The sequence below is a fragment of the Crocodylus porosus genome, unplaced genomic scaffold, assembly GCF_001723895.1.
Source record: "Crocodylus porosus isolate Cpor-Errol unplaced genomic scaffold, CroPor_comp1, whole genome shotgun sequence".
NCBI classification, from domain to species: Eukaryota; Metazoa; Chordata; order Crocodylia; family Crocodylidae; genus Crocodylus; species Crocodylus porosus.
The window spans coordinates 33,105,484-33,127,785 of NW_017728914.1; the positions used below are offsets into that span (position 1 = coordinate 33,105,484).

The 22,302-nt window shown below is 51.5% G+C and overlaps 1 protein-coding gene across 1 annotated transcript in view; it reads right to left on the bottom strand.

The window, feature by feature from the left end:
- Positions 1-3,706: 3,706 nt before the first annotated feature.
- Positions 3,707-22,302, bottom strand: part of FLT4 (fms related tyrosine kinase 4) — a 46,436-nt gene continuing 27,840 nt past the window's right edge. The window contains exons 13-29 of the mRNA XM_019535210.1: positions 22,088-22,234; positions 21,375-21,506; positions 20,826-20,932; positions 20,303-20,438; positions 19,403-19,507; positions 16,764-16,877; positions 16,425-16,513; positions 15,953-16,100; positions 14,394-14,488; positions 13,571-13,693; positions 13,093-13,204; positions 12,725-12,824; positions 12,231-12,336; positions 10,924-11,063; positions 9,802-9,922; positions 9,099-9,184; positions 3,707-7,297 (exon numbers count right to left, since the gene is read on the bottom strand). Coding sequence (XP_019390755.1) covers positions 7,078-7,297; positions 9,099-9,184; positions 9,802-9,922; positions 10,924-11,063; positions 12,231-12,336; positions 12,725-12,824; positions 13,093-13,204; positions 13,571-13,693; positions 14,394-14,488; positions 15,953-16,100; positions 16,425-16,513; positions 16,764-16,877; positions 19,403-19,507; positions 20,303-20,438; positions 20,826-20,932; positions 21,375-21,506; positions 22,088-22,234 — 2,081 coding nt within the window. The 3' untranslated portion in view covers positions 3,707-7,077. The remainder of the gene's footprint in view (positions 7,298-9,098; positions 9,185-9,801; positions 9,923-10,923; positions 11,064-12,230; positions 12,337-12,724; positions 12,825-13,092; positions 13,205-13,570; positions 13,694-14,393; positions 14,489-15,952; positions 16,101-16,424; positions 16,514-16,763; positions 16,878-19,402; positions 19,508-20,302; positions 20,439-20,825; positions 20,933-21,374; positions 21,507-22,087; positions 22,235-22,302) is intronic.

The window sequence follows — 22,302 nt, forward strand, 5'->3', positions numbered from 1 at the left end:
CGGAGTCAATGGGAGGAGGGGGCGGGGCCACAGCTGGGTGCAGTGGGGCCAGGGTGCAGGCCTTGTCTCCCCACCCAGCAGGGGCCCTCCTTCCCCATAGGGGGCAAACCCCCCTCGCCTTGTATTGTTGTGACACCATGCGGGGTCACACCCCCGATTTTGGGAACCGCTGCTCTAGGATCCGGAGCTGAGATCTGCTCAGGTCCCTTCCGACCCTACTAACTATGAAACTATGAAGATGGGCTCGAAGAATGAAATGCGCAAACACGTCTGGTATGTGCCGGAGGAAGGAAGGGCCAGGTGGGGAAATGGAGAGTAATTGAGACGATGGCAAGTAGAGCAGGGACTTAAATAGATGCACTACAATGACCTTCCTTGGAATTCTGCCACCGCTGCTTGGTGGCAGAATCTTTTTGTTTGGAATAAAGTAGGAAAGCGCACAAATACCCAAATGTTACAGAATTAAACAAATAAATATCCATCTCATTACGTCCTGTACAGGCAGGGGTTGGGGAGTGAGCATGTCTTCATTTAAATGACAAAACAGGAGTTACAGGGATTTGAGGCTGGTTATGGCCTCAGGAACAGTTAAAAATAACGACAGCAACAACAACAAAAAACAACAACTCACAGATCTTGCAAAGGCAAAGTCTCTCAAATTTATGTCTTCCAGAGAAAACAAGTAATCTAGTATTTCAGTCCTCGCTGGGCCTTCGTGGCGGATACTTTCTGAATTCCCCAACCAATAATTGCGCCGCTGTTCTTCTGAGATATGCACTCCCTGATGATTTTACCAGCAGCTGTGGAAAGCCCTACGATAAGCAAAGTGATTAACCTTTAGTATTCTGGGTAAATGGTTCCTCTTTTTAAGTTTTGCAGCTTATCTGGTTCTGATCCACACGGCTGCACCAGCACATGCAATAGCAAGGAGAAAGCCCCTCTCTTTGTTTCCTTGACTTATAACTGCTGGGCCATATGCAGTCCTTGGCTTTGTCCGTGTAGCTCCCAGGGAAGGCAGTGGGCATCACACACATGCCTCTGACGCCAGAGCTGGCCCAGCGGGCCCCTGACGGCATGTAACTTGTGGATCTGTGAAATCCTCCGAGAGGCTGTTTATGAAAAGCTCTACAGAAATGTCAATACAATACAGGAAATGGTTCTAAAGCAACAGCTGAATGTTCTGCTTTTGCATCGTATTTTTTCCTCCTCTGCTTGGGAAATGCTGGGTGAAAAACCGCAATGATTTCACTAATGGCCTCTGAGCATTTTACAAAACCCTTCATCCTGCCCTCCCTGAGAGAGGGGCCACAAGGCAGCAGCAATGACGAATGCGCACAATTTGATAGCGTCCCTTGCTGAAACCATTCCAGAGCCCTTGTGCCTGGAGTGAGGATGGGAAGTTGAATGTTATGGGCCAACAACTCTGTGGCAATCAAAGCAAACTCAGAGCGAGGAGTGTCTCTGCCGAAATGCCCTTTCCCCATAGCACAGCTCACAGATACGGGGAGTCACCTCTGCACGGCTTAGGCACCAAGGGTTGAACAAGAGGGAGGCAGTGTGCTGGAGCGCCAGGGGCTGGTTCATCTCACCTGCAGTCCAGGGGAGTGTACCAGGCCATCTCAGTGTGTATCCCTGCTTTGCAGAGGCACAACAATCAGTGGGGTGTCAAGAGAGCTCCAACGCCATGGCTGTGTCCCTAACCTGCTTCCTTCACCCCGGTGATTCTCTAGCAGGGTCCTGTGATAACCTGGGGTGCACTGAGATCCTTTCAAGGGTGTTGCAGAGTGCCACACAATGCTAGCAGCATGAGTGTGCTAATGGGGTTCCCATGACAAACCCAGAGGAATCCACAGTGCTAAAAACATTCTGACCTGTTGTGGTCTTTCTGCGTACTTTGCAACAGAAATACCTGTCTAATATTTTTACATAATAAAATAAAAACTAATGAAAACTAAGAGCTGGCATTTTCCAACAGGTGCCTGGAGTCTAACAAGGCTGACAACCCCTGCCCCACCCTGTCCTGTCCCCTGCACAGGGGGGTATTGCTGAGACAGCCCAGGGCTGGGTGCAGCAGCAAGCTTCTCTGTGCACAGAGGAGTCCCAGAGCATCTCTTGCAGCTGCTCAGCAGCCCCTTCGTGTCAGGCTTGCCAGCAGAAATGTGCTGCAAAGAAATGCTGCAGAGGGACAAATAGCTTTCTATGGGGAGCAAGGTCTGCAGGAGTGAACACTGGGTTGCTCAGGAAATGCTGGCAGCTCCTCCTGTTTCATGCTGGGTGGTGCTGAGCCAGCTACTTCCCTCCTCACCTCAGTTTTCTCAGCTGCAAAGTGGAGCTAATCTCCCCCCAGGGGAGCTGCGAGGTGTGCTTGGTAAGCATTTGTCCAGTGCTATGAAAACAGCACTGAATGGTCAAGCTGCTATTACTGCTCCCGTTTTTTCTGCGAATCTCAAAACACTGCGCAAGCACCTGTAAAACTCCATAATGCCCTGAAATATGGTTTCTATTTTACACGTGGGGATGTTTCTCCCAGTCCATTGCTCTACACTGTGTTGCCTATTTTGAAGGGACCTCCTTTCTCACCCTCGCCCTCTCATCTTTCCTGGGTGTTGTGTCCCCTAGTTCACACCTCCCAGGTCACGAGTCCCTGGATGCTGCAGCTCTCTGGCCTTGCACTGGGACGGCACCGATCTGCGCAATGGAAGACTACACGTGTCTAGAGGAGCTAATCCTCCCGCCCCTGGCGCGAGCAGCCAAGTTCTCTTCTCACACTTTGCTTTTCAAGGTACAAATGTTTCTTTTCCCAAAGCTTCCCCCTATCCACCCTCCTCATTCAGTCTCGCTGTGCCTTCCCCGTCCCACAGGTTTCCAGCCTCATGTCTCAGCAGCCCTGGTCCTTTCCTGTCCTGTGCAGTGTTGGAGTCAGAGCTCCACCTTGAGGAGATCTAGGAGAAAAAAAACAACATTTTCTCACCTCTTTCTCCAAGTGTTGCTCAGGCCCCGGGCAGCAGCACCCCTTGGAAAACAGCCGGACGGGGAGGATTTACTGGGTTGGGTGCCGGCTTGAGCATCTCTTGACCCTCGGTCAGGATTGCTGGCGTCTGATGTAGAGGCGGTGGGTCTGGGACCCCGGGGAAGGGCATCTCAGGGCCCGCTCTGACTCCGGCCTGTTGATTTCAGCACTTCGCCAGGTTTGAAGGAACACATTCATATATCTTTGCAACTGGATAAAAGCTATCCACGTCACAGCCTTCTGGGGCCTGTGCCACCACGGGGACAGGAACTGTGGAAGTGGGGTCCGTTTCAGTGGATTATGACTAGGCAAAAAATCCCCAAACCTCCAGTAAGGAACCTCCTCCCTCTTCCTTAGGTTTTAGCTTGTATTCTGGGGCCCGGTGGGATTAGGTAGCCATACTTATCCAAAATGCATTTGGTTTTATCCAAAGATCTCATGAGAAAACACTTATATTTTAACCTGGGATGGAAATGCCACCACCAGCACAGCTGCTTCCTGGCTGCAAGAAGGAAATGCAAAGGGGCACAAAAAAAAAAAGATGAAACCAAAGCATGTTCATTGATTTGAGCTGGATCTCAAGATAGCTTGGATTCATGCTCGAGTTCTGTGTAAAGATCAGAGTCACCGGGACTTACCAAGAATCAACACCTCGGTATCCGGTGCTGGGTGGCCTCAGGCATGACAGGCAGCAGGTGCAAGTTATAACTTTATTTAATCTTTCACATTCAGATATTACAACAAAACTCTTAATGACAAAGTATAACAAGTACTATACGAGGAGAAGAAAGACAGAAGTGTTTTAACTGGTTTGATATATAACCATGAACTTCCAGAGATAGGACTCAAATACAGTGGGTTGTAAAACCCATGGGTGCTTCTAGGTAACGGCAACACTCACAAACACACAAACACTTTCTCACACTCACAACACCCACTTACTCTCACACACAACACACTTACTCACTCATGCAGAACCCCTAATATCCTACTTTTATCAAAGTCCACTTCACCAAAACATTCAATGCTGCTGGGGCAACAACTGGTACCAGTTTAAAATGTTGTCATATAAATGAAGTATTACTGGATACACAGGTCTGATGCATGTTCAGGGTATGAGCATGTGTATGTGCAGGCAGAGAATTCATGACTGCTTGGAATCAAATCCTTTACTTTCACGAGGGAGGAATGTCTTTTATCAGTATCAATGAGTGGCAAAGAAAAAGGAAACTCTGGGTATATGAAGTACAGTCATTTTTAAGGGACGATGGCAAGTAGGTGCAGTGACAAAAGAAGTGAGGGTGCTGTTATAACCCAGTAGGTATAGAAATTAGCAGGGACTATAAACCTGAACTATAATCCTGTGACTGTCAAAAACCCAAATAGTATTGGACACCAGAGCCAAAAAAATCCAACCGCCAGCATCATGTCATCGGTTGTCCTGATCTGCGCCAAATAAAAAATGAAAGAAATAATAGAAAAGTGGATTTGTAAAACTCTGGAAGGTTTAATACTCACTGAGGTGGCCACAACACTGAAAAGAACATCACATTATGAAACTAGAATTTGAATCTTGCTTGAATGGTTGTAAAAGACCAAGAATACAATTGTCTGTGACCGTCCAGATTCACGCATTACGTTCATGCTTCATTAGAGGGCACGTCTGCACAGCACATGGTACATGCTCATATTATGGGTGCACTATTCATATCTTTCTCTTGTTGCAGATGCAATAGGATTTGATTTTTTTCCTCCCAGTCAAGATGGTGCAAACTATAGGCAACAAAGAAAACCTCTGTCCATTTTGAATGACTGGAACAATAAAAATTAAATATTACTCCAGCTCCTCACTGCTGAAATTCAGAGACTCGTCCAGGTCACCTCTGACCACGGACTTTAATACCGTAACCTTTCCACAGGTTGGTCTCTGTACACCAGTTATAGCGTGAGTGCATGTTCTGAATGCTGAGACACTGCTCAGCAGTGCAAGCTCACTGCCTGCGAAGGGAAATAATGTGTTTCAAACCCATGCGTTCACACTGGTCCAGGGAGCTGCATTAGGATCTTGTTTAAACAAGGCTACATTTCAGCCATCCCATACACAAAGCTGTGAGGCCTTCTGCAGAGTGTGTTACTTGCTGTTTTATGTATAGACGAAGGCAGGCTGCTATGGAGGATGCCTGCCCTGGAGAGAGCGGGCTACATTCAGCTTGGTTTTTTGCTTGCCCTGAAGCAGATATAAGACCTCAGCAGTGCGAAGCGGGCGTAACCTCCCCTCTGCCAAGGGGAGAGTGAAAAATAGCCGCACGTGTGCAGAGGAGAACTGATATTACACAGAGCAGACACTGAGTGCATCCACAAGGCACGGGCCAACGCAGGAAAGGCATGGGCATTGAGGGACAGGCTTAGAAATTCATAAAGCCTTCTTAGGGAAGAAACAGAGTCTGGAAAACACATGTCTGGTACAACAACAACAACAAAAAAGCCCAAATAACCCCCTTATTTTATACAAAGAAGCCTGGCCCGCAAGCAGAGTTCCTTGGGTGCTGAGATGCCAGTGAGATAGGGAGCTTCCAGCAGGGAGGGGGATGAGGGATCAGAGATGCTGGAGGGAAGCTCACAAGCTGCTCAAACCAGCTTCTTCAGAAGAAGCGTCTGATGTGCCTGCATGCATTAGGAGCAGAGAAAAGGCAGGTGGAGAATGGCAGGGAACCAGAACCAACATGTGTCCCAAAGGGCCTGCAGAGAGATTCCCCAGATCTTCTTCATTCACATGGTTTTGCATATACAGAAAGCCACTGAAGCAGCTCCTAAAGAACATATGGGTACTGCTACCCAGCCCCACGGCTGACCAGCAAAGCTTACCGGGATGCGAGACTGGCACACATCGGAGGCTCTGCCATGACAGGAGCTGCAGAGGAGCCTGGCAGAGGGGGTGTTGTCTGCTGGAGCAGTGGCTGCCTAAAGTGGGGCTCATAGATAGGGAGCACGCTTATCTGTCCAGGCTTAATAGTGCTTACCGATCCCTGCACACAAGCCTCTCTTCCACTTGTGCAGCAATGCCAGCAAACAAGTGCTACAAGGAAAGGAGCCTTGTCTTTCCGCTTGGTCTCCCCCATTGTTTGTAAAGCACTTGCAGCAGTTTGCATATAAACACCTTGCTCCTTGCCAGCTTGATCCTTTTCCTTCCAGCAAACACTGATTTTCTCCCTCTGCCTTGAAAAGCCAGCTGAGATTTACATGGCTTTGTCATTTATTTTCTTATCTGAGCAACAAATGATCTCAGCACAGCCCTGGGGAAAGGCTGCTTAGCTCCCTGCTGCCAGCACAGAGGGGATAAACCTCTGCTTTTTCATAGGGTCTTCAATAATACTTCATCTGGAGGACTTCAGCTACTGGCTGCTGCCTGTTTCCAGGCCTGTTGCTTTAAGATGGCAAAAATAACCCACCTGGTAAGACACTCAAAGCAGGCCTGGGCATTATTCCCGGAGGAATGCTGGGATGGGATGGACCTGGGGAGCAGGGATGGCATGGGTGGGTATCCCCTGGGATCTACCCAACTGCCTCTGGGAAATGGCCTGCTTTTGCTGCTGGTTGGGGTTTCTTCCCTTTGATCCTGCCCCCTTCCTCAGTGGCTGAAGTGGGAAGGAGAGGCAGAAAAGACAATCCCAGGAAAGCAATTTCAGGCTGCCTGTCAGGATGGAGACGGTTCTGTTTATATCTGACCTGAACCACGGCTTATGGAGTGGAGTCCTGTCTGCATGGAGCCGGGATGCAAAGAGAAGGGCTACAGTGCTTGGGAGGGACACCCGCCTGTCTGACCCAGGCAGATCTCATTACACCCACTGCTCAGGGGTCCCCCCCGCGAGGCGGCAACTTGAGTCGTGGCATCAGTCGGTGTCCAAAGGGGTCTCTCCTTCTCTCCCTGTGCTCTGCATGGGTTTCCTGCTGGGGTTCCTTCTGGCTCGAAGGGGAAGCTCAAGGGGGAAGCTCCGTATGGCAGTGGCGATGCAGCGTGGGGGGGTGGAAGGTGGGTCTCGGCATGGCATCTTTGCTGCCCGTGCCCGTCAGTACTGCTCCGAGAAGAAGGATGCCTGGAGGGCGGAGGGGCTGGCCCCCTCCCCGGGCGGGGTGCAGCTGCCATCCTCCGAGTGTTCTGACAGCTCCCCATATTCGCTGTTGTAAAAAGTCTGGCCTCTGACCTGGGACTGACATGATGGCCGAGCCCTGCCCCTCAGGTCCGACTGTTCCTCTGCCAGCTCCATGTTCCAACCGGGCCCTTTACTGCTGCAAGGGGGAAGAGAGGTGCAGAGAATCAGTCCCAAGCAGCCCCCGGGAACCCCCATCGCTCTGCAAGGCTTCCCCGCACCAGGGAGACTCCCCTAAAGAGCTGCCAAGGCAGCGACAGGAGAGAGAGACTTGCTTGGTGTGTCCACACCCCACAGGCAGTGCATGTGAGGGGAACCCCTGGTGTGCTAACACCTAGTGCCTCCGACAAGCTGGGGATGCTTGCCACCAGCCCATGCCAGCGAGCTAACAGCCAGGGGGCCCTGAGGAGTTAATCCCCAGCATGCTAATAGAAAGCACATCCAAGCTACTAGGAAGAAGCAAGCTAGCAACCAGTGCTGACACCGAGTGTGCCGACAGTCTGTCCAAGCAAGCTGAACCTGGGTCTGCTAACAGCCTGAGCATGACACAGTACAGCCCAGAGGGGTAACAGCCCAGTCACCTAGGGCACAAACACACTGTGCACCCAGGTTTAAATCCTATACCCAGCACCAGGCCTGACACTTGGGGGTGTGCATGTGTGGGAACGGTTCTCCCAGGGCCACTTGCTGGCAGCTGTTCCAGCTCAGTGGTTGTAGTGGTCTCTATAGAGCCCTGCACAGTGGCTGGTGCACCTGGGAAGGCAATCAGGTGGAGACAAGTAACAAAGAAGACAGCCCCTGCCCCACCACGGTCACAGCTGAGGTGTCAGACGGGATGCAGTTGGTGGCTGAGATGGACAGACAGGAGGGAAGAGGGGGAAGACAAGGGCACAACACAAAGTTTTGCAGGAAAACAGAAACCTCAGCTCCCCCCTGTCTAAGGCCACTGGGCAGCAAGTGGCAGAGGAAGGCTTCAAGGACAGATTTAGGAAGAGGATTGCCTCTGGGAAGTCTGGCAGGAGATCTTCCCCAGTGCAGCTGTGGCCTGGAAGGAAATGTGCTGATGCTTGAGGGATGAGTGAACAGGCAATAATCAAAGCTGGTGTGTCCCTGAGAGCAGGCTGATGTGTTACCATGCCTGGAGGACAGGTTGGGGCTAAATGCCCAAGGGTCTAAAACCCAAGGCAAGGATGCTGAGTCCAAGGTGATGGAGGAGGGTAGACAGTTGCAGACTCAGGGGCTGGGTTTCCCCAGAGCAAACTTGTGCGTAACTCATGCAAGGCCTCTCTGCCCTCCTCCTGCCCCAGTGGCAGCATGTCCCAGCGGGACCATTCCTGACACACCCTGCACACACGCTCTGAACCCAGAAGTGCATTATGCTGTTGTTCTGGGGTGACCCTCTGCAGCTGCTCTTGCGACCTCACTCTTTGGATCCTAGAGAGTCTTTATTGGAACATTTCCCAGTTCAGAGGGTGTGGGTGGGGAGCAGATGGGCAGGGCAAGCTGGAGGCCATGCCAGTCAGGGTGCATACCTGCATGGGGCAGACCTGTCCTCCACCTTCTAACACAGGGCACCGGCCTTTGTCTCTGGGGAGAGGAGGGATATTCTGGGAAGGTGAGAAGTGGATGTGGTCTCACTCTCAACTTCTGGATATTGGAAATTAGCCATAATATAGAATGAGAAGGGATACAGAAAGGGCCTGGCCCTGGAATAGCAACAGGTGGTATAGGATTTTACCACTTTCTAACGCTTATTCCTTTTGCTCCTGCAAAAGTAATGTGCCCACTCAGGCCTCTCCTGGCAAAGGGCTCCAGGAATGCAGCTGCTAGGAGCAAGTCTATGGGGAGGCAACCAGGAGATGCACAGCTCCCTGCCTTCAGTAGCAGGAGTCCTAAAGCAGGCACCAGAACTCAGCCAAGGGGGTCCGAGTAGGAGATACCTGCATCCACCTTCTTTTCTGTGTCGGTTTTCTATCCTCTCAAACTCCTCAGAGGCCAGAACCATCCCACTGTCCGTTTGATTGTCCTGGGTGGAAGCAAGGGAGCATTATCAGTACCAGCCCTACCAAGTGGTCCTTCCACTCCTGCTGGCATTGTGGGGTGGAAAGCATCATTCATGAAAGCACACACCAGAGCTATCTGCTAGAGAGGTGGCAGCGCTGAGGGAGGTGGGAGACATTTTTGCCAGGGGATGCTGTGGTTTCAGTGGGCCTCAGCTTTCAGAAGCAGCCTCTGGAAGTCACATTTTCAAACGCAGGGTTTGTGTGTGTACTTTAGGCGACTGGTTTTGAACATCTGCTTCCTTTCGCTGAAGGTATGACCTGTCCCAGCAAACAGCATGGCACCCGGCATTTTTCTGACAAGGCCCCTCAGTAGCTGGGGAATTAATTTTTGAAACTGTGGGAAAATGGAGGTTAATGTAATTTCTAAGCTATCTATTCAACACTCAGACAGGCCAGCGATGGCTCTACAGAAATACTGCACATGACGGTGACAAACATGCACGGGGCTGGACCGGGTAGTACAGAGATGAACAGATAGACCGCATATGGGTAACGACTCTCCCTCTGTCTATCTCACAGTGAATGGGCCAGAAAATAATGCACTTCCCTCACCTGCCCTTGTCCCCCAGGCTGCACTCACCGGGTGTGCTTTATACATGGTGTGCATCATGGGGAACTCCTCGAATGTCTTTATTCTGGACGGACACCTTATCTGATTCCCCCCAGTCAGACAGCCGGGGAATGACACGCAGTTGTAGTATCTGTCAACAGAAACAGGCAGCACATGAGAAAACGAATAAGCCACTCTCTAGATTCATGCTCTGCAAAAGGTCACCTGTCTTGGGCTCCCCTCAAAGAGCTTATCTTGGTGAGCAGGCAACTCTCACAGGCAGTCAGGGGGCTCTGGCAGTTTCTAGACACCTGTGTGCTAACCTTCTTCTTTTAACACAGTGGCACAGAGGCCTGGGATGTACTTGGTAGCCGTGTTGGTCTGAGACAAGAAGACATACACAAACCTAGAACTCTTGGGTCCAAAATGATACCTTTTATTAGACCAAAACTGGGAAATTGGCAGGACACTTTTCTTGTGATTTCCCAGTTGGTCTAATAACCTCATTTTGGAACTGAGAGCTGTAGTTTTTTTGTATGGAGGCCTGGGGCACTGCTCCTCCGGCGATGGAGAAGCACCCCCCAGGGAGGAAGGCAACCAGGCAGGCACTGCAGTCACTAAAAGCTTTCTGTCATCCTACACACCTTGGCTATTCAGCTCTTTAGCCATGTCCTAGAGCTTAACCACCAGAGACACTGTGGATCTGTGGTGAGAGACAGTGGATAAGAGAGGAAATTTTCCATGCATCAATACTGTCCAAGCCCTGCCCTCCAATCACTGAACAGCCTCCCAAGGGTTGAGGCACAGGACCCGTCTCTTGAGTCACTTAAAAGTGGACAAAAGAAGGCACCTGATGGATTGGCAGCAACAAACTAGACAGGTAGTTCCCTGGCATAGGAATCCAGGGTCTGGAGTGCATTGCTGGTGGTGGGAGGTCAATGCAGATGATCTGCTCAGGCATGAGGTCTCTTGGTGGACACCAGGAACACAATGAGGAAGCTTTGCCTCCCAGCACTGGACTCAGATCTGCTTAAAGGGCATCCCCAAAGCTTAGCTCTACGGAGATTTTCCAAAGGGCATCATTATGGGATCAGCTCCTGGCAGGGTTCTTTGTCCCATCAAGACACTTCCCAGGAGGCATCAGGGACTCACCTTGCTGCTAAACTGTGGCAGCGTATCCTCATGTCAAACTCCTCTTCATCAGAGTTCTGCTGGGCAGAGGAAGGCACCTGGGAGAAGCCGTCGTCCTCCGAGCTCTGCGAGTCGTTCAGCGGGATGTAATCCTTCCCTTCCTGGTGGGAGGGAACACAGCTGAGGAGGTGCATGGAAAACAGCAGGAGTGGGCAGGCCAAAACCATCTCCCTTGAGCCCAGTGAGGGAGGAGGCTGGGTGTGTTACGGGGGCTGCGAGTATGTGCGGATGTGCGTGCATTGAAGGAACAGCAAGGAGAAAGAAAGTAGCTAATCCCCTATCTTGGAGAGGATGCAGCTCCTCAGCTTCCCTCTTGTGGGGATGTTGGTAGAAAGCAGGTGCAGCACTTATTCTACTGACATTTACCCCAGGGTTCACTGTTAGCCCCTTCGCAGCCTGTAGGCCACAATGGACACTACGTACAGTGCACAGAAATCAACCCCCCACCCATATTGGGGATGTCTTGTGCGTCGGATGTGCCACTGTACCGTGTTGACTTCTGGTCAGCACCTGCAGAGTGTTATGCCTGATGTGTCCCTTTGTGATACACTAATGGGACAACAGCATTTGGAAAGCCTGCAGCTGCACCTGGGATGAATTTGCCCTGGGGCACAGCAGCAAAAGGGTTAATTTTGAAGCATGAACAAGGAAACTACGAACCAGAGCTGCATGTTCACTGCATGGCAAATCAGATCTGATCAACTACTGCATGGCAGTAATTAGGAGCATGTGTAGATACATCTGTATGTCACCATTGATGGTTAATAGGATAATTGGCTGGTCTGCGTGCCCATGACATTCAAATTTGGAGATACAGTTTCAAAAAGCCTTGCTAATGCCTGGTATTCATTATTGGTGCCTGACAGAGGCAAGGACTTGCCAGGAGGTAAAGGCAGCTTAGAAACTCCATAACGTGGAGGCAACTGAGAAAGAACAAGCAGTTGGCTATACTCACAGCAAGCTAGCTAGCAATGCTGTGCTGGGGACTACAGTGAAACACGCATGTCACAGAGCGATACAGATAACAACTGTGTGAGTCTGAACCTCAGCACATGTCCCTCCGTGTATTTTCCATGTTGCTATGCAGATTTACCATCTGTTCATCTGTCCACTCGTGCACATGCACGCACACACAAACACACACATGCATGGTGTCAGAGGAGGTTGTAGGTGAGAGGTGGATAACTAGTAGTGCAAGGAAGAAAGGGCTGCTTGAAGGAACCGGGCCCAGCACTGTGCTGGGCTGTGATGGTTTGTAAGAGCCTCACCTGCTGGACGTTCTCCTGTAGAAGATCCCCCAAGATCTCCACCAGGTCTGAGAACGTGGGTCTCTCCTTGGGGTCCCCATTCCAGCAGCTCAACATGATGCGGTAACTGCCAAGAGGAAACAGTGCTCACTTTTCATAAAACTCACCCTTCAGTCCTCAGCTGAACGCAAGGGCTGCTTAGACAGGTGGTGACAGCCCAGTGATGGAGCGAATGATCTCTCTCAGGTGAATACCTAGCTTTCTACAACACCATCCCGGTTTGGCTACCCTGGATAGAAGGAAGCCTGAAGTCAAGCTGTCCTAAGCAGCTCTGACTCGGGCATCCTTTTACGTTTATTTGTCTTCAGCCTCGTCCCTGAAGACAATGCTTTCTGGGGCACAAACTAAAGAGTTGCAAATACACTGTTTGAAAGAGAAAGGGCATCTATCCAGCATGGGTGATCTTCCCTCAGCCTTCCTGGCTCTGTGGTTTGAGTCAGAAGTGTCCCACTCACATTTCTGCCGTGGCGTATTCAGGAGCTCTCATCCTGGTACCATCCTTGAGTCTCTGGCAGAACTCCTCATTGATCTGGACTCCAGGGTAAGGGGAGGCACCTAGAGAGGAAAATTCAAAGATGATAAGGAATAGGGGAAATGAAATCTGCAGGACACCTGCATCTTGTCCTGCAGAGGCAGGTGTGATGCTGCTTCCCTCTCCATCCTCTTCTTTCACACTCTGTCTCACACTGGAAGGTGCAGTCTTTCTTTTCCCACTGTGCCTTCAGAGGTACTGCTGAAAAGGCCGCCTGTCCTGTATGCCAAGCCTGCTCTGCAGAAGATCTCCCTCGGAAGTGCATGGTACCCCCCCCATCTCAGCACTGACCTAGAGAAAAGATCTCCCAGAGCAGGACTCCAAAGGACCAGACGTCACTCTGGGTGGTGTAGACCTTGTCAAAGATGCTTTCTGGAGCCATCCACTTCAAGGGAAGGCGAGCCTGTGGGACAGAGACATGCCGTAGGAACAGGGTCATCCTTGCAACCTGGAACAGAGCTATGGGTACCAGTGTGAGAAATGAGACCCAGAACAGCTTCCCCACCCCGGGCTATTTCACGGGCAGAAGGGATAAGGATGGATGTCAGCTAAGGGAGAAGAAACATCCGTGCATCAAAACGTTACATCCCTGTTCTGTGGTGACAGCTGTAAATATATCAATCTCTAAGTATTATGTTCCCACTGAGGGACAGATCACTTAAGTTTTCTCCTGCCCAGTCATCTCTTTCTGTTCCTCCTTTGTATTTACCACCCACAGGATAGCCCCAGGCCCAATCCAGATGTGCATAAGCCGAGATTCTCTACTCACGCTGCCTTTCCTGACATAGTCGGGGTCTTTGTAGATGTCCCGGGCTAGACCGAAGTCGCAGATCTTCACCACGTTGTTCTCTGACAGCAAGATGTTGCGCGCTGCTAGATCTCTGTGGATGCACTAGGGGAGAACAGGAAGAGGGGCAAGATCAGAATGAGTGGAGTTTGTGCAGGATCAGCCAAGGGAGGTGGAAAAACTGCTGCATCTCCCCCTCACTTGCTTGTAGCCATGAAAGCAGCCCCTAGAAACTCTTTTACCTCTGGACACCTGCAGTCGACTCCAGGGAGCTCACAAGGAAGAAGCAGACCTCTCGAGCAAATGAACATGCATCGTGCTCAGGGCACTTAAGTCAGAATCAGAACAAATATGAAACCCAGAGCAGAATCAAATGACTCCTGCTTCCCCCTTCTGGAAACCACAGCATTCTGGTTTGGGGTTTTTGGCAGTAGGGGAAAGACAAAAATCCAAAAGAAGATTGGTTGTATGATTAAGGGACAGGGCAGGGCTCAGGAACTCAGCTGTCTTCCCAGCGTGGCCACAGACTTCCCATGAGCTCAGGGCAAGTCCCTTCGTTTCTCTCGGTGCAAGCTTCCCATCTATAAAATGGCAATGGTAATAGCTCCGTCCAGTGCAATGGTTTCATGAGGATATATCAATACAGACAGAGAAACGCCATTGCCATTTTAGAGATGGAGAGCAGACACAGAGAAGTGTACACGTACGTACACCCCCCCCTTCACTTCTATTATATGGATATTGTGAGAGACCTATCAAGACAGAGAGATAGGAAACAGAATCAGGATACATAAGGCAAGCTCACCTTTCTAGATGCTAGGAACTCCATGCCCCGTGCCACCTGGAAGCTGTAGCAGATCAGGTCTTCCATAGTTAAAGGACTTTGCCACAAATCATCCACTGTCCCAGAAGTGAAAGAAAAAAATCATTATCTTCCCTGGCTGATAGACTTCACCTTCCACCCCCGCTTGCCTCCAGAACTGCTGGATGAGCTCAGTACCTCAGCAAACTACCAGGATGTTTAATGCAGCCTATTTCTTAACAGGACCAGCTATAGTTTAGAACAGTGACTCTCAACCGGGGTGCCTCAAGATCCTTTCAGGAGTGCTGTAGGGTGCCAGGCAGTGGTAGCATGGTTAGGTGTGCAAACATAATTCACAAGATAAGCTCAGAGACTTCAAATAGGAATCCAGAGTGTTAAAAACGTTCTGCCCCGTTGTGATTTTTCTGACTTCTTTGCAACAGAAGAATTACTCTACTATTTTTCTGTAGCTAAAAAATGAGTGAAAACTAAGAGCTGGTATTGTTTGAGACTCCTAAGGAGTGCCCACGTTTACCCAAGAGAGCTTTGAGTCTAAAAATAATGAGAACCACACGTCTAGGGTTTTCCCTGCGACCACTTCAGATGATGACGTGTTCACTAAGAAAGGCTGTTCAAGTCCAGGAAGAAACCTTCTGCAGCTGATGCTTTTCAATCATGATTGACAGAGCCTGTGCCAATCCACAGAGCTTGGGGGAGAGGATGCTTTCAGATGAACCACTGATTACTACAGTTGCTTGTGAGTATTGAGTAGGAGCTGGGGTCCTGGCAGATTAGGGCCCCATTGCACTAGATACTATTCATGCATAAAAAGCTGCTGCTGGCTCAAAGAATGCACGATCTGGGTTTATAAACAGAGAGAAAAGATGGGTACAACAAACTACCAAGAACACATGACCATGAACAGTTAGAGGGAGGAAGGAGTGGGCACCATCTCTCTTTCTGGAACTTCTCTGTATCTTTGCTCACATGAGGAGGAAGAAGATGCATGGGCTGGCCTCACATGGGGAGAGGACCTTAATGCGCAACCACAAGGAAGTGACTGGTCCCCCATGTGACCTGGTCACCCCAGTTAGGAACCTGAACAAAGCATCTGGTCAGGAGATCTGGGCTGTGTTCCCAGCTCTGCTCTCTGCCCCCAGGAGGGACATTCTCATCTTCCTCTTTCTCAGTTTCCCCATTTGCACACTGGGGAAGATGCTGTGAAGCTTTTGAGAGCTCCAGGTGAGAAGCTCTTTGTTAGTACGAGCTAAGGATTATTCTGCATCTTAAACAAGTTGCCAAGCTTGTTCAGAGACAGCACTAATCACCGCATACTAGGCTTGGTAACCTCAGAGCCCACGCTATCACAAGAGGCCACAGGATTCCAGCTAAGGCAAGGAAAGCAATCAGACCAACGTCACTGGACTCCCCTGCCCCTGTTAGTCAGGGCTGCTTGCTGCACGTTGACAGATACCCTAACGATTCAGTGGTAATTAAACCTGGCGCTAATTTAATGGGATGAAACAGGCAGCAAATAGTGAAGGCCAGGGCTGATTACTCACTTTCCTGTATTGGCTGTGCTGTCTGGCTCTTGTTCATCAGAAGCCTGCTGAAGATTGCACTGTCGCTGGTACCCGAGCGACTCCTCCTGTCTGCTCTCACGGCCTCGACAATGGACCGGACCTGGATGCGCTGTCTGGGTGATTTCTCCTTTGAAGCAAACAGCTCAGTGTAAGACGCACAGCAGCAATTTCGTCACCACGTTTTGTACCCTACGCTTCCCAGCTCTGGTCTGCCAAAGGGACCCCACCCTGGCCTGGATGCACCAATCCTCCCTTGGGCGGCAAGTGATGCACACTCTGCATTCACCCATCAGCAGCACCATCACATGGAACCGGCACATGCCTAGCCGTGAGGCTTCATTGCACCTGACCGTCAGACTCAGGCTTGCTCCAAGCCATCTGCACGCTTCTTCCTTCCCTAACCATGGGGCAAGGTCTGCTAACATGCTGCAAGGTAAGATAGGCTACGTACCCTGTAAGGACTGAATCCTTCTCGTTTGGTCCGCAGGTAGTTGGAGAGGTTTCCATATTTGCAAAACTCCACAATCACCATGAGGGGGCCTCGAGAGAAGAAACAAAGGCGTCAGCAGTTTCCTGGACGGAGAGCTAAATCTGCCCTGACTTCCTCCACGTGTAGTTCCACTCTGCTCAGCAGACACGTCATCACATGCGCTCCCGGATGCGTACCGATGCATCCCAACACTCACGCTCCTCTGCTGTCGCACTCACAGGGGAAATGATGCACTGTGTGAGGCGGAAGAACTCTGGACTCACTTCCCAGCCAGCTGTCCCAGGGACGGTGGATATTTACCATTGGGTTTAGTGCAGGCGCCCAGCAGGTTAACAACATTGAGGTGGTTTCCAATGTGAATGAGGATCTTCAGCTCGGACATCAGTGCCTTGTGCTCACTTGCAGTAGCTCCCTCTGCAAAAATACACACCAGAGTATGGATCCTCTTGGATTAAAGCCCCTTTCTCCATACTTGTTTTCCCTAAGGCCCTATCCCCAGTAACCTCAAAACTACGTCGGCTCAGATCATAATTGTGTCAAACATGGTACCCGTTAGCAAGGCAGTAGCACCAGTGTAGACGAGGTCTTACTACCTTGTCTTATAAAAATATGACCGGTAGACTCCTCCATCCCGCCCAGCTGTATTGCTAGTCTAAGTTACGGTAGGTCAGCCTACTGCTGCTGAAAACTGCAGCCAAAGGTAACGCAACCTGCACCAACAAACTGTTGCTAGTGGTAGCTGGAAGTGTTTGAATCCACTTGGCAGAGGGACAAATTACCAAGTCAGGTCTGCATACACATGTCCACGCATTTCTAACCTGGCCCGATGACTTCTTGGACTGAGATAATAAGCCATAAAACCTTTGAAGGAAAACCAGAAACAAACTGAATTTGGGTTTTTCAGAGCCTGGCTGTAGACAGCTACACTGGGGTTAGAGTCTCTGACTTGGTTCAGACCCAGAAGTTTATTCTTTCATTCATTTCCTATATTAACCACATTGTTTGAGTAACTCTTTGTTCCTAGAGTTTTCCTCTAGAGAATGCAAGCTGCAGCAGTGTTTGCTCTTCAATAGTTATTTATGCTCCAGGTGTTGTGTTGTTGCTCCATGCACTGAGATGCATCTCTTTTTTGTGAGCATTTTCTGCTTCTTCCTCCTGTTTTAAGCAGATCTAAGGCTTGCTATTCAGAGCGGTTTGGCCACAGAGATTCTCCCTACTTGGAGGGGGGCAGGGAAGGGCCTTTCCAAAGAGAGTCTTACATGCTGGAAGAGAGCTAATGTTAGTGCCTGGCGGGGAATTGCAATCAATGTTCGCATGGTCTTGCTTTCAAACAGGCCTCTACAATTACTCCCACAGACTTTGTGTGTGCACCCTCATATGTAAATGGGCACTGAGATCAATGTTTTCCACATGCTAATGCCTATCTGTGTGTGCAGGGCCCTTTGCCTTAGGGGTTGCACATATACGTGGTGCCCAGTGTGCTCAAATAATGTGGGGTGTTTTTAAGCATCCAGGACAGGAGGATGACGCTGCAGAGGCCTGTTGGAAAATGTGCTGGAGACCTCAGATCAGCAGCATGCCAAGACAGGGCCTGTGTCTGACAGGTGCAGGGCAGGTCAAGCTCTCCTGATTTCAAGAGAATTGCAACCTACTTCCCCCAGCTCTGCATCCGGTCTTTAAACACAAAATGCCATCCGCTTTGAAAGCAAGGATCAGAATAGCTAGCGCAGCCGTGGAATTTCCATTACCGGCAGGTTTAAGCGCAGGTTGGACAACCATTTGTCTGGGATGGCTTCGACACAGCCAATCCTGCTCTGAGCAAGGGCTGGATTAGATGGCCGCTTGAGTTCCCTCTCAGCCTTATTTTCTATGATTCTATGACAAGCAGCTTCCTTGTCAGTCACAGGCCAAACGTGGAGCTCAGGACCATCTCTCTCTCTCCTCCGAGAGTCAGTAAGGCCAACCAAGTCCCTAAAGCAGAGCAGGGAAGGAGCATTTCCTTGCAGTCCTCAGGAACTTAAACTGGAAGCTGGATATCCCAGGGTCCTGGGTGTACGGCTACACTGCTGGAACACAGCACTGTACACCGAGTGCTCAGTGCCTGTTCTGCACATGCTACCTCCTGAAATGGGAGCAATGTGGCCAGCTTGGTAGATGCCTGCCACAGCAGAGCTGAATGACACCACTGCAGGCAGGTGGCAACATTACTGGCCTTTTGGGGGGCAGCAGGTGTGGAGGTGTGGAGGGCTCCCGCGTGCTGCCAGGCCAGCCTAGACAAGACCTAATGGTACAAGGAGGCATCTAATTGGGTTTGCAAAAGCACCTGAGCTGCCTAATTCCAGCAGCATAACTCAGGGTAGTAAGCAGGGCACCAGTGCCAGGTGCCTGTTTAAGGGAGCCCATACTGCCCCCACCACTGCTCCTGCCACTGCAGCAACGGTGAGCGTTTGGGGAACTTGCACTGTGGCAGCAGCCCTGTGCAAGGAGGTAAATGGTCGGGACCCCATAACTCTTGGCTGTGCCTCGGCTGGACCCCCACCAGGGCAGGACCAGCGGGACTGTAGTGGGAGTCAGATCCAGTCCCTCAAGGTAGCTTTCTGCATACCTTGTAAAGCTGGCCCCCACTCCTCTGCAGCTTTTCCAGTGCCCCCGCATGGGGACAGGATGCCTTCTAGCAGAGGCCAATGGGAGCAAGGGCTCAAAGCCCAGAGACCTAGAAGTTGAAGGAAGCATGTTCCCTTTACGGCCCCATGCACCCCCCATCCTCTGCCAAGGGCTGCAGAGACCTAGGGGCTTTCGCCACGTGAGCACTGGAGAGGTGACAAGGATTCATCTAAATCACTGAAAGCGGTTTCTGTAAGACACAGATATTAGCCAAGCAGCCAGCTCCTCCCCTGCTGTCTGCCCCAGCCATCCTTCTTGCCTCCTTGGCTCCATACCTTTCAGCATTTTGACTGCCACAGTCTCACAGCTGTTACTCTTATGAATCCCAAACGCGGAGGCTTCCACCACCTTCCCGAAGGCACCATGGCCGAGGACTTTACCTGCCAGGAAGAGAAGGACAGAGGGAAGGTAGCACGCCTCTCCTGGTGACGGGAGAACAGGTGGCTCGCCTGGGGCCGCGCCAGGAGAACGGGACAAAAACAAAACAGGAAAGCGGGAGGAAGAGAAAAGGGATGAAAAAGGAAGAGGAAGGAGTAGAGCATTTGCACTGCCCAGGTCGCTGCCTCTCCGGGGGCCATCGTGAAAGGATGAATGGGGGAGCGGAGACAGACCCAGCGCTGACAAAGCACAGGAAGGAAGTCGCTTGCTGAGGTGAGGCACCATTTGTTGCCCCCGAGCGGAGTTTGTGGGAAAGGTGAGCGCAACACCTTGGAGCAGAACGGCGGGGGCGGATGGCGCTATTCCAGCCCTGGCATTCCCACACGCAGCCCTCTCAACCCTCCGGAGGCTGCGCAGGGAGTGGAAGTGGGGACAGGGGTGCGTGTGTTGGGCGGGGGGCGCCTACTCCAGCATGCTCCCTCTGCAAAGGAGCCTTGGACTACCTGGAAGGCCCCGGGCTTCTGGCACCCTTGCTTCACAGGGAGCAAGGAAGCAGGGCCCTAGAGTGAGTGGAGTTTGGGGACTCGGCCATGGCTAAAACCCAGGCATACAGAAGCCCCGGAGGAACAAGGCAGTGAAATCCAGAAGCCTACATCATGCCCAAGGGTAGTGTCCAAGTGTACCCTGCATTGAGGACAGAAGCTGGGGACCCGATGCTGGCGGGAGGCAGGGCGCCCAGAAGGAGAGATCAACCCTCAGGCACAGCCCAGAGCTTGCAGGGCCTGGCTGCCCCTCACCTAAGCGGAGTCGCTCCCGGGGGAACTCCCACTTGCTGGAGTCGTAAGGCAGGTATTCGCACTGCTCCTCCAGGGGCACTGCGCCGGGGTCCATGATGATGGACAGGTAGCCGGTCTTGATATCGGCATGGGCAGGCTGCAGGAGTCAACAGACAGGGAGTCAGTCTCATTTCCAGTGGGAAGATACCCTCCTCCCCGGCTGTACGGTGCCCTAACACCTGACCCTCAGGTCTGCTCGAAGGGGATCTCCTCCTTCCCCTCAGAGGAAGCTCTGTGCCCTTAGTCCAATGCCAAGACTACCCATCCTTCTCCCCAGCCTTGTGGCCACTGTGCCTGGAAACAAGGCAGCCCAGGGAATCATACAGTGCACATCCTCTCAGTGACATGAGAATAAGGCGCCTGCAGGTGCTGCTGGAAAGGTCACTTCAGCTGCTGTGCCCTCCCTCCAGGACATGCAAGAGGCTTTTGAGCTCCTCTCTCCCACTCCTACCTGCCCTCCTCCACCTCTCCCCCCACAACGCACCCTTCTGATATTACAGAAGATGAGAATGAGGAGGATCCAGAAGAAGACGGCGATGACCCCCGTGCCAATGAGGATGACAATCTCCACGTTGGTCTTGTCATCGGAGCCTGTGGGAGGTGGGGGACAACAGTGGGATCAGGAAGATGCTCATTCACCGCTCTCCACCCCAGCCTGGCCCACCCTTGCCATGTGGCCCGGGACACAGGAGGAGGCAGGGGTCGGAGGAGTTGAGACAGTGCATTCCCCTCACACTGAGCTAAGCACAGGTGCCGCTGTGAGAGCCCTGCCTCCCATCAGAGAGCCCTCAGCATGGTCCAACACCCTGTGAGTGAGCCACGGCTGCATGTCTGTGGAAAATACGGCTCAGTTGCATGCTCGCTCCCTCTCCTCATGACGCCTTACCTTCAGCAAGACCAAGGTGCCTTTGATCCCCACTGCACCAGCTCCCTCGAAGCCCGTGGAAGCAGTAGGGGCCCTTGTCTGCACCCCCACCCTAAGCCTCAAGAGACTGTTCCCCATGCATCTACAGGCTGGGGGAGCTGACGGTACCTTCCACAGAGACGCTGGCTGAGGAGTTCACGCAGCCCTTGGCGTTGCAGACACTGCACAGGTAGAGGCCAGCGTCCTCTTCTCGCACCCTCTGAATGCTCAGCCTCTGGTTGGAATCTGCCAGGTCAATGCCTGAAAGGTGCAGAGGGCTGCGGGTATCAGTGCTGGCTGGGGCAGGCCCAGGAAGGACGAGAGCCTCACACTAGATAGACTCAGACTCAACGTAAGACATACGCTTTATATAGGGAGGGTCATTTGCAAGTGGGGCCTCTTGCCCAGGGCTGCAGTGGAGTCCCCATCTCTGAATGTTTCCAACTCAAAGCTGGGTGCCTTGTAAGAGCTGTGCTCTAGTCTGAACAGAAGTTGATGGCGTGCAGACAATAGCTAATGCTACTAGTCCCTGGTGTGGTTTGACACCTCACATAAGAAGACCCTGGGGTGAAAAGACCTGGGACCGAGCTTAGCTTCCCAGCTGTGCACAGGCACAGTACAAATGCACCTGCGCTCAAGTCAGGCCCCGGTGTCATGTGCTTGGCCAGTGAGGACACAGTCAAATCATGGTGGAACCTAACATCCAACCCTGTTCCAGACCTGCTGTGCAGCACGGGGGCCTAGAGTCTAGACCACATCTACCTATGATAGCAGATATGCCTGGCAGTCCTGTAGAGGCAGACCCCCCCACCTTCTGCTCCACCCCTGCAAACCAGATGTACCTGAGACCTCTTCCACCAGCTTCTCGTCCTTGTACCAGCTGATGGCAGGAATGTGAGTGCCGTCCACCCTGCAACGCATCTCTATCGAGTCACTGACGTTCACCCAGATGTCTGTCAGGTTCTGCTTCAGTCTGGGGATCTCCAGGGCTAAAGGAGCAGCATGCAAACAAAGAGGAGGCTGAAGGAAAGCAGGAGCTTTACTGCTCTGAAAACAC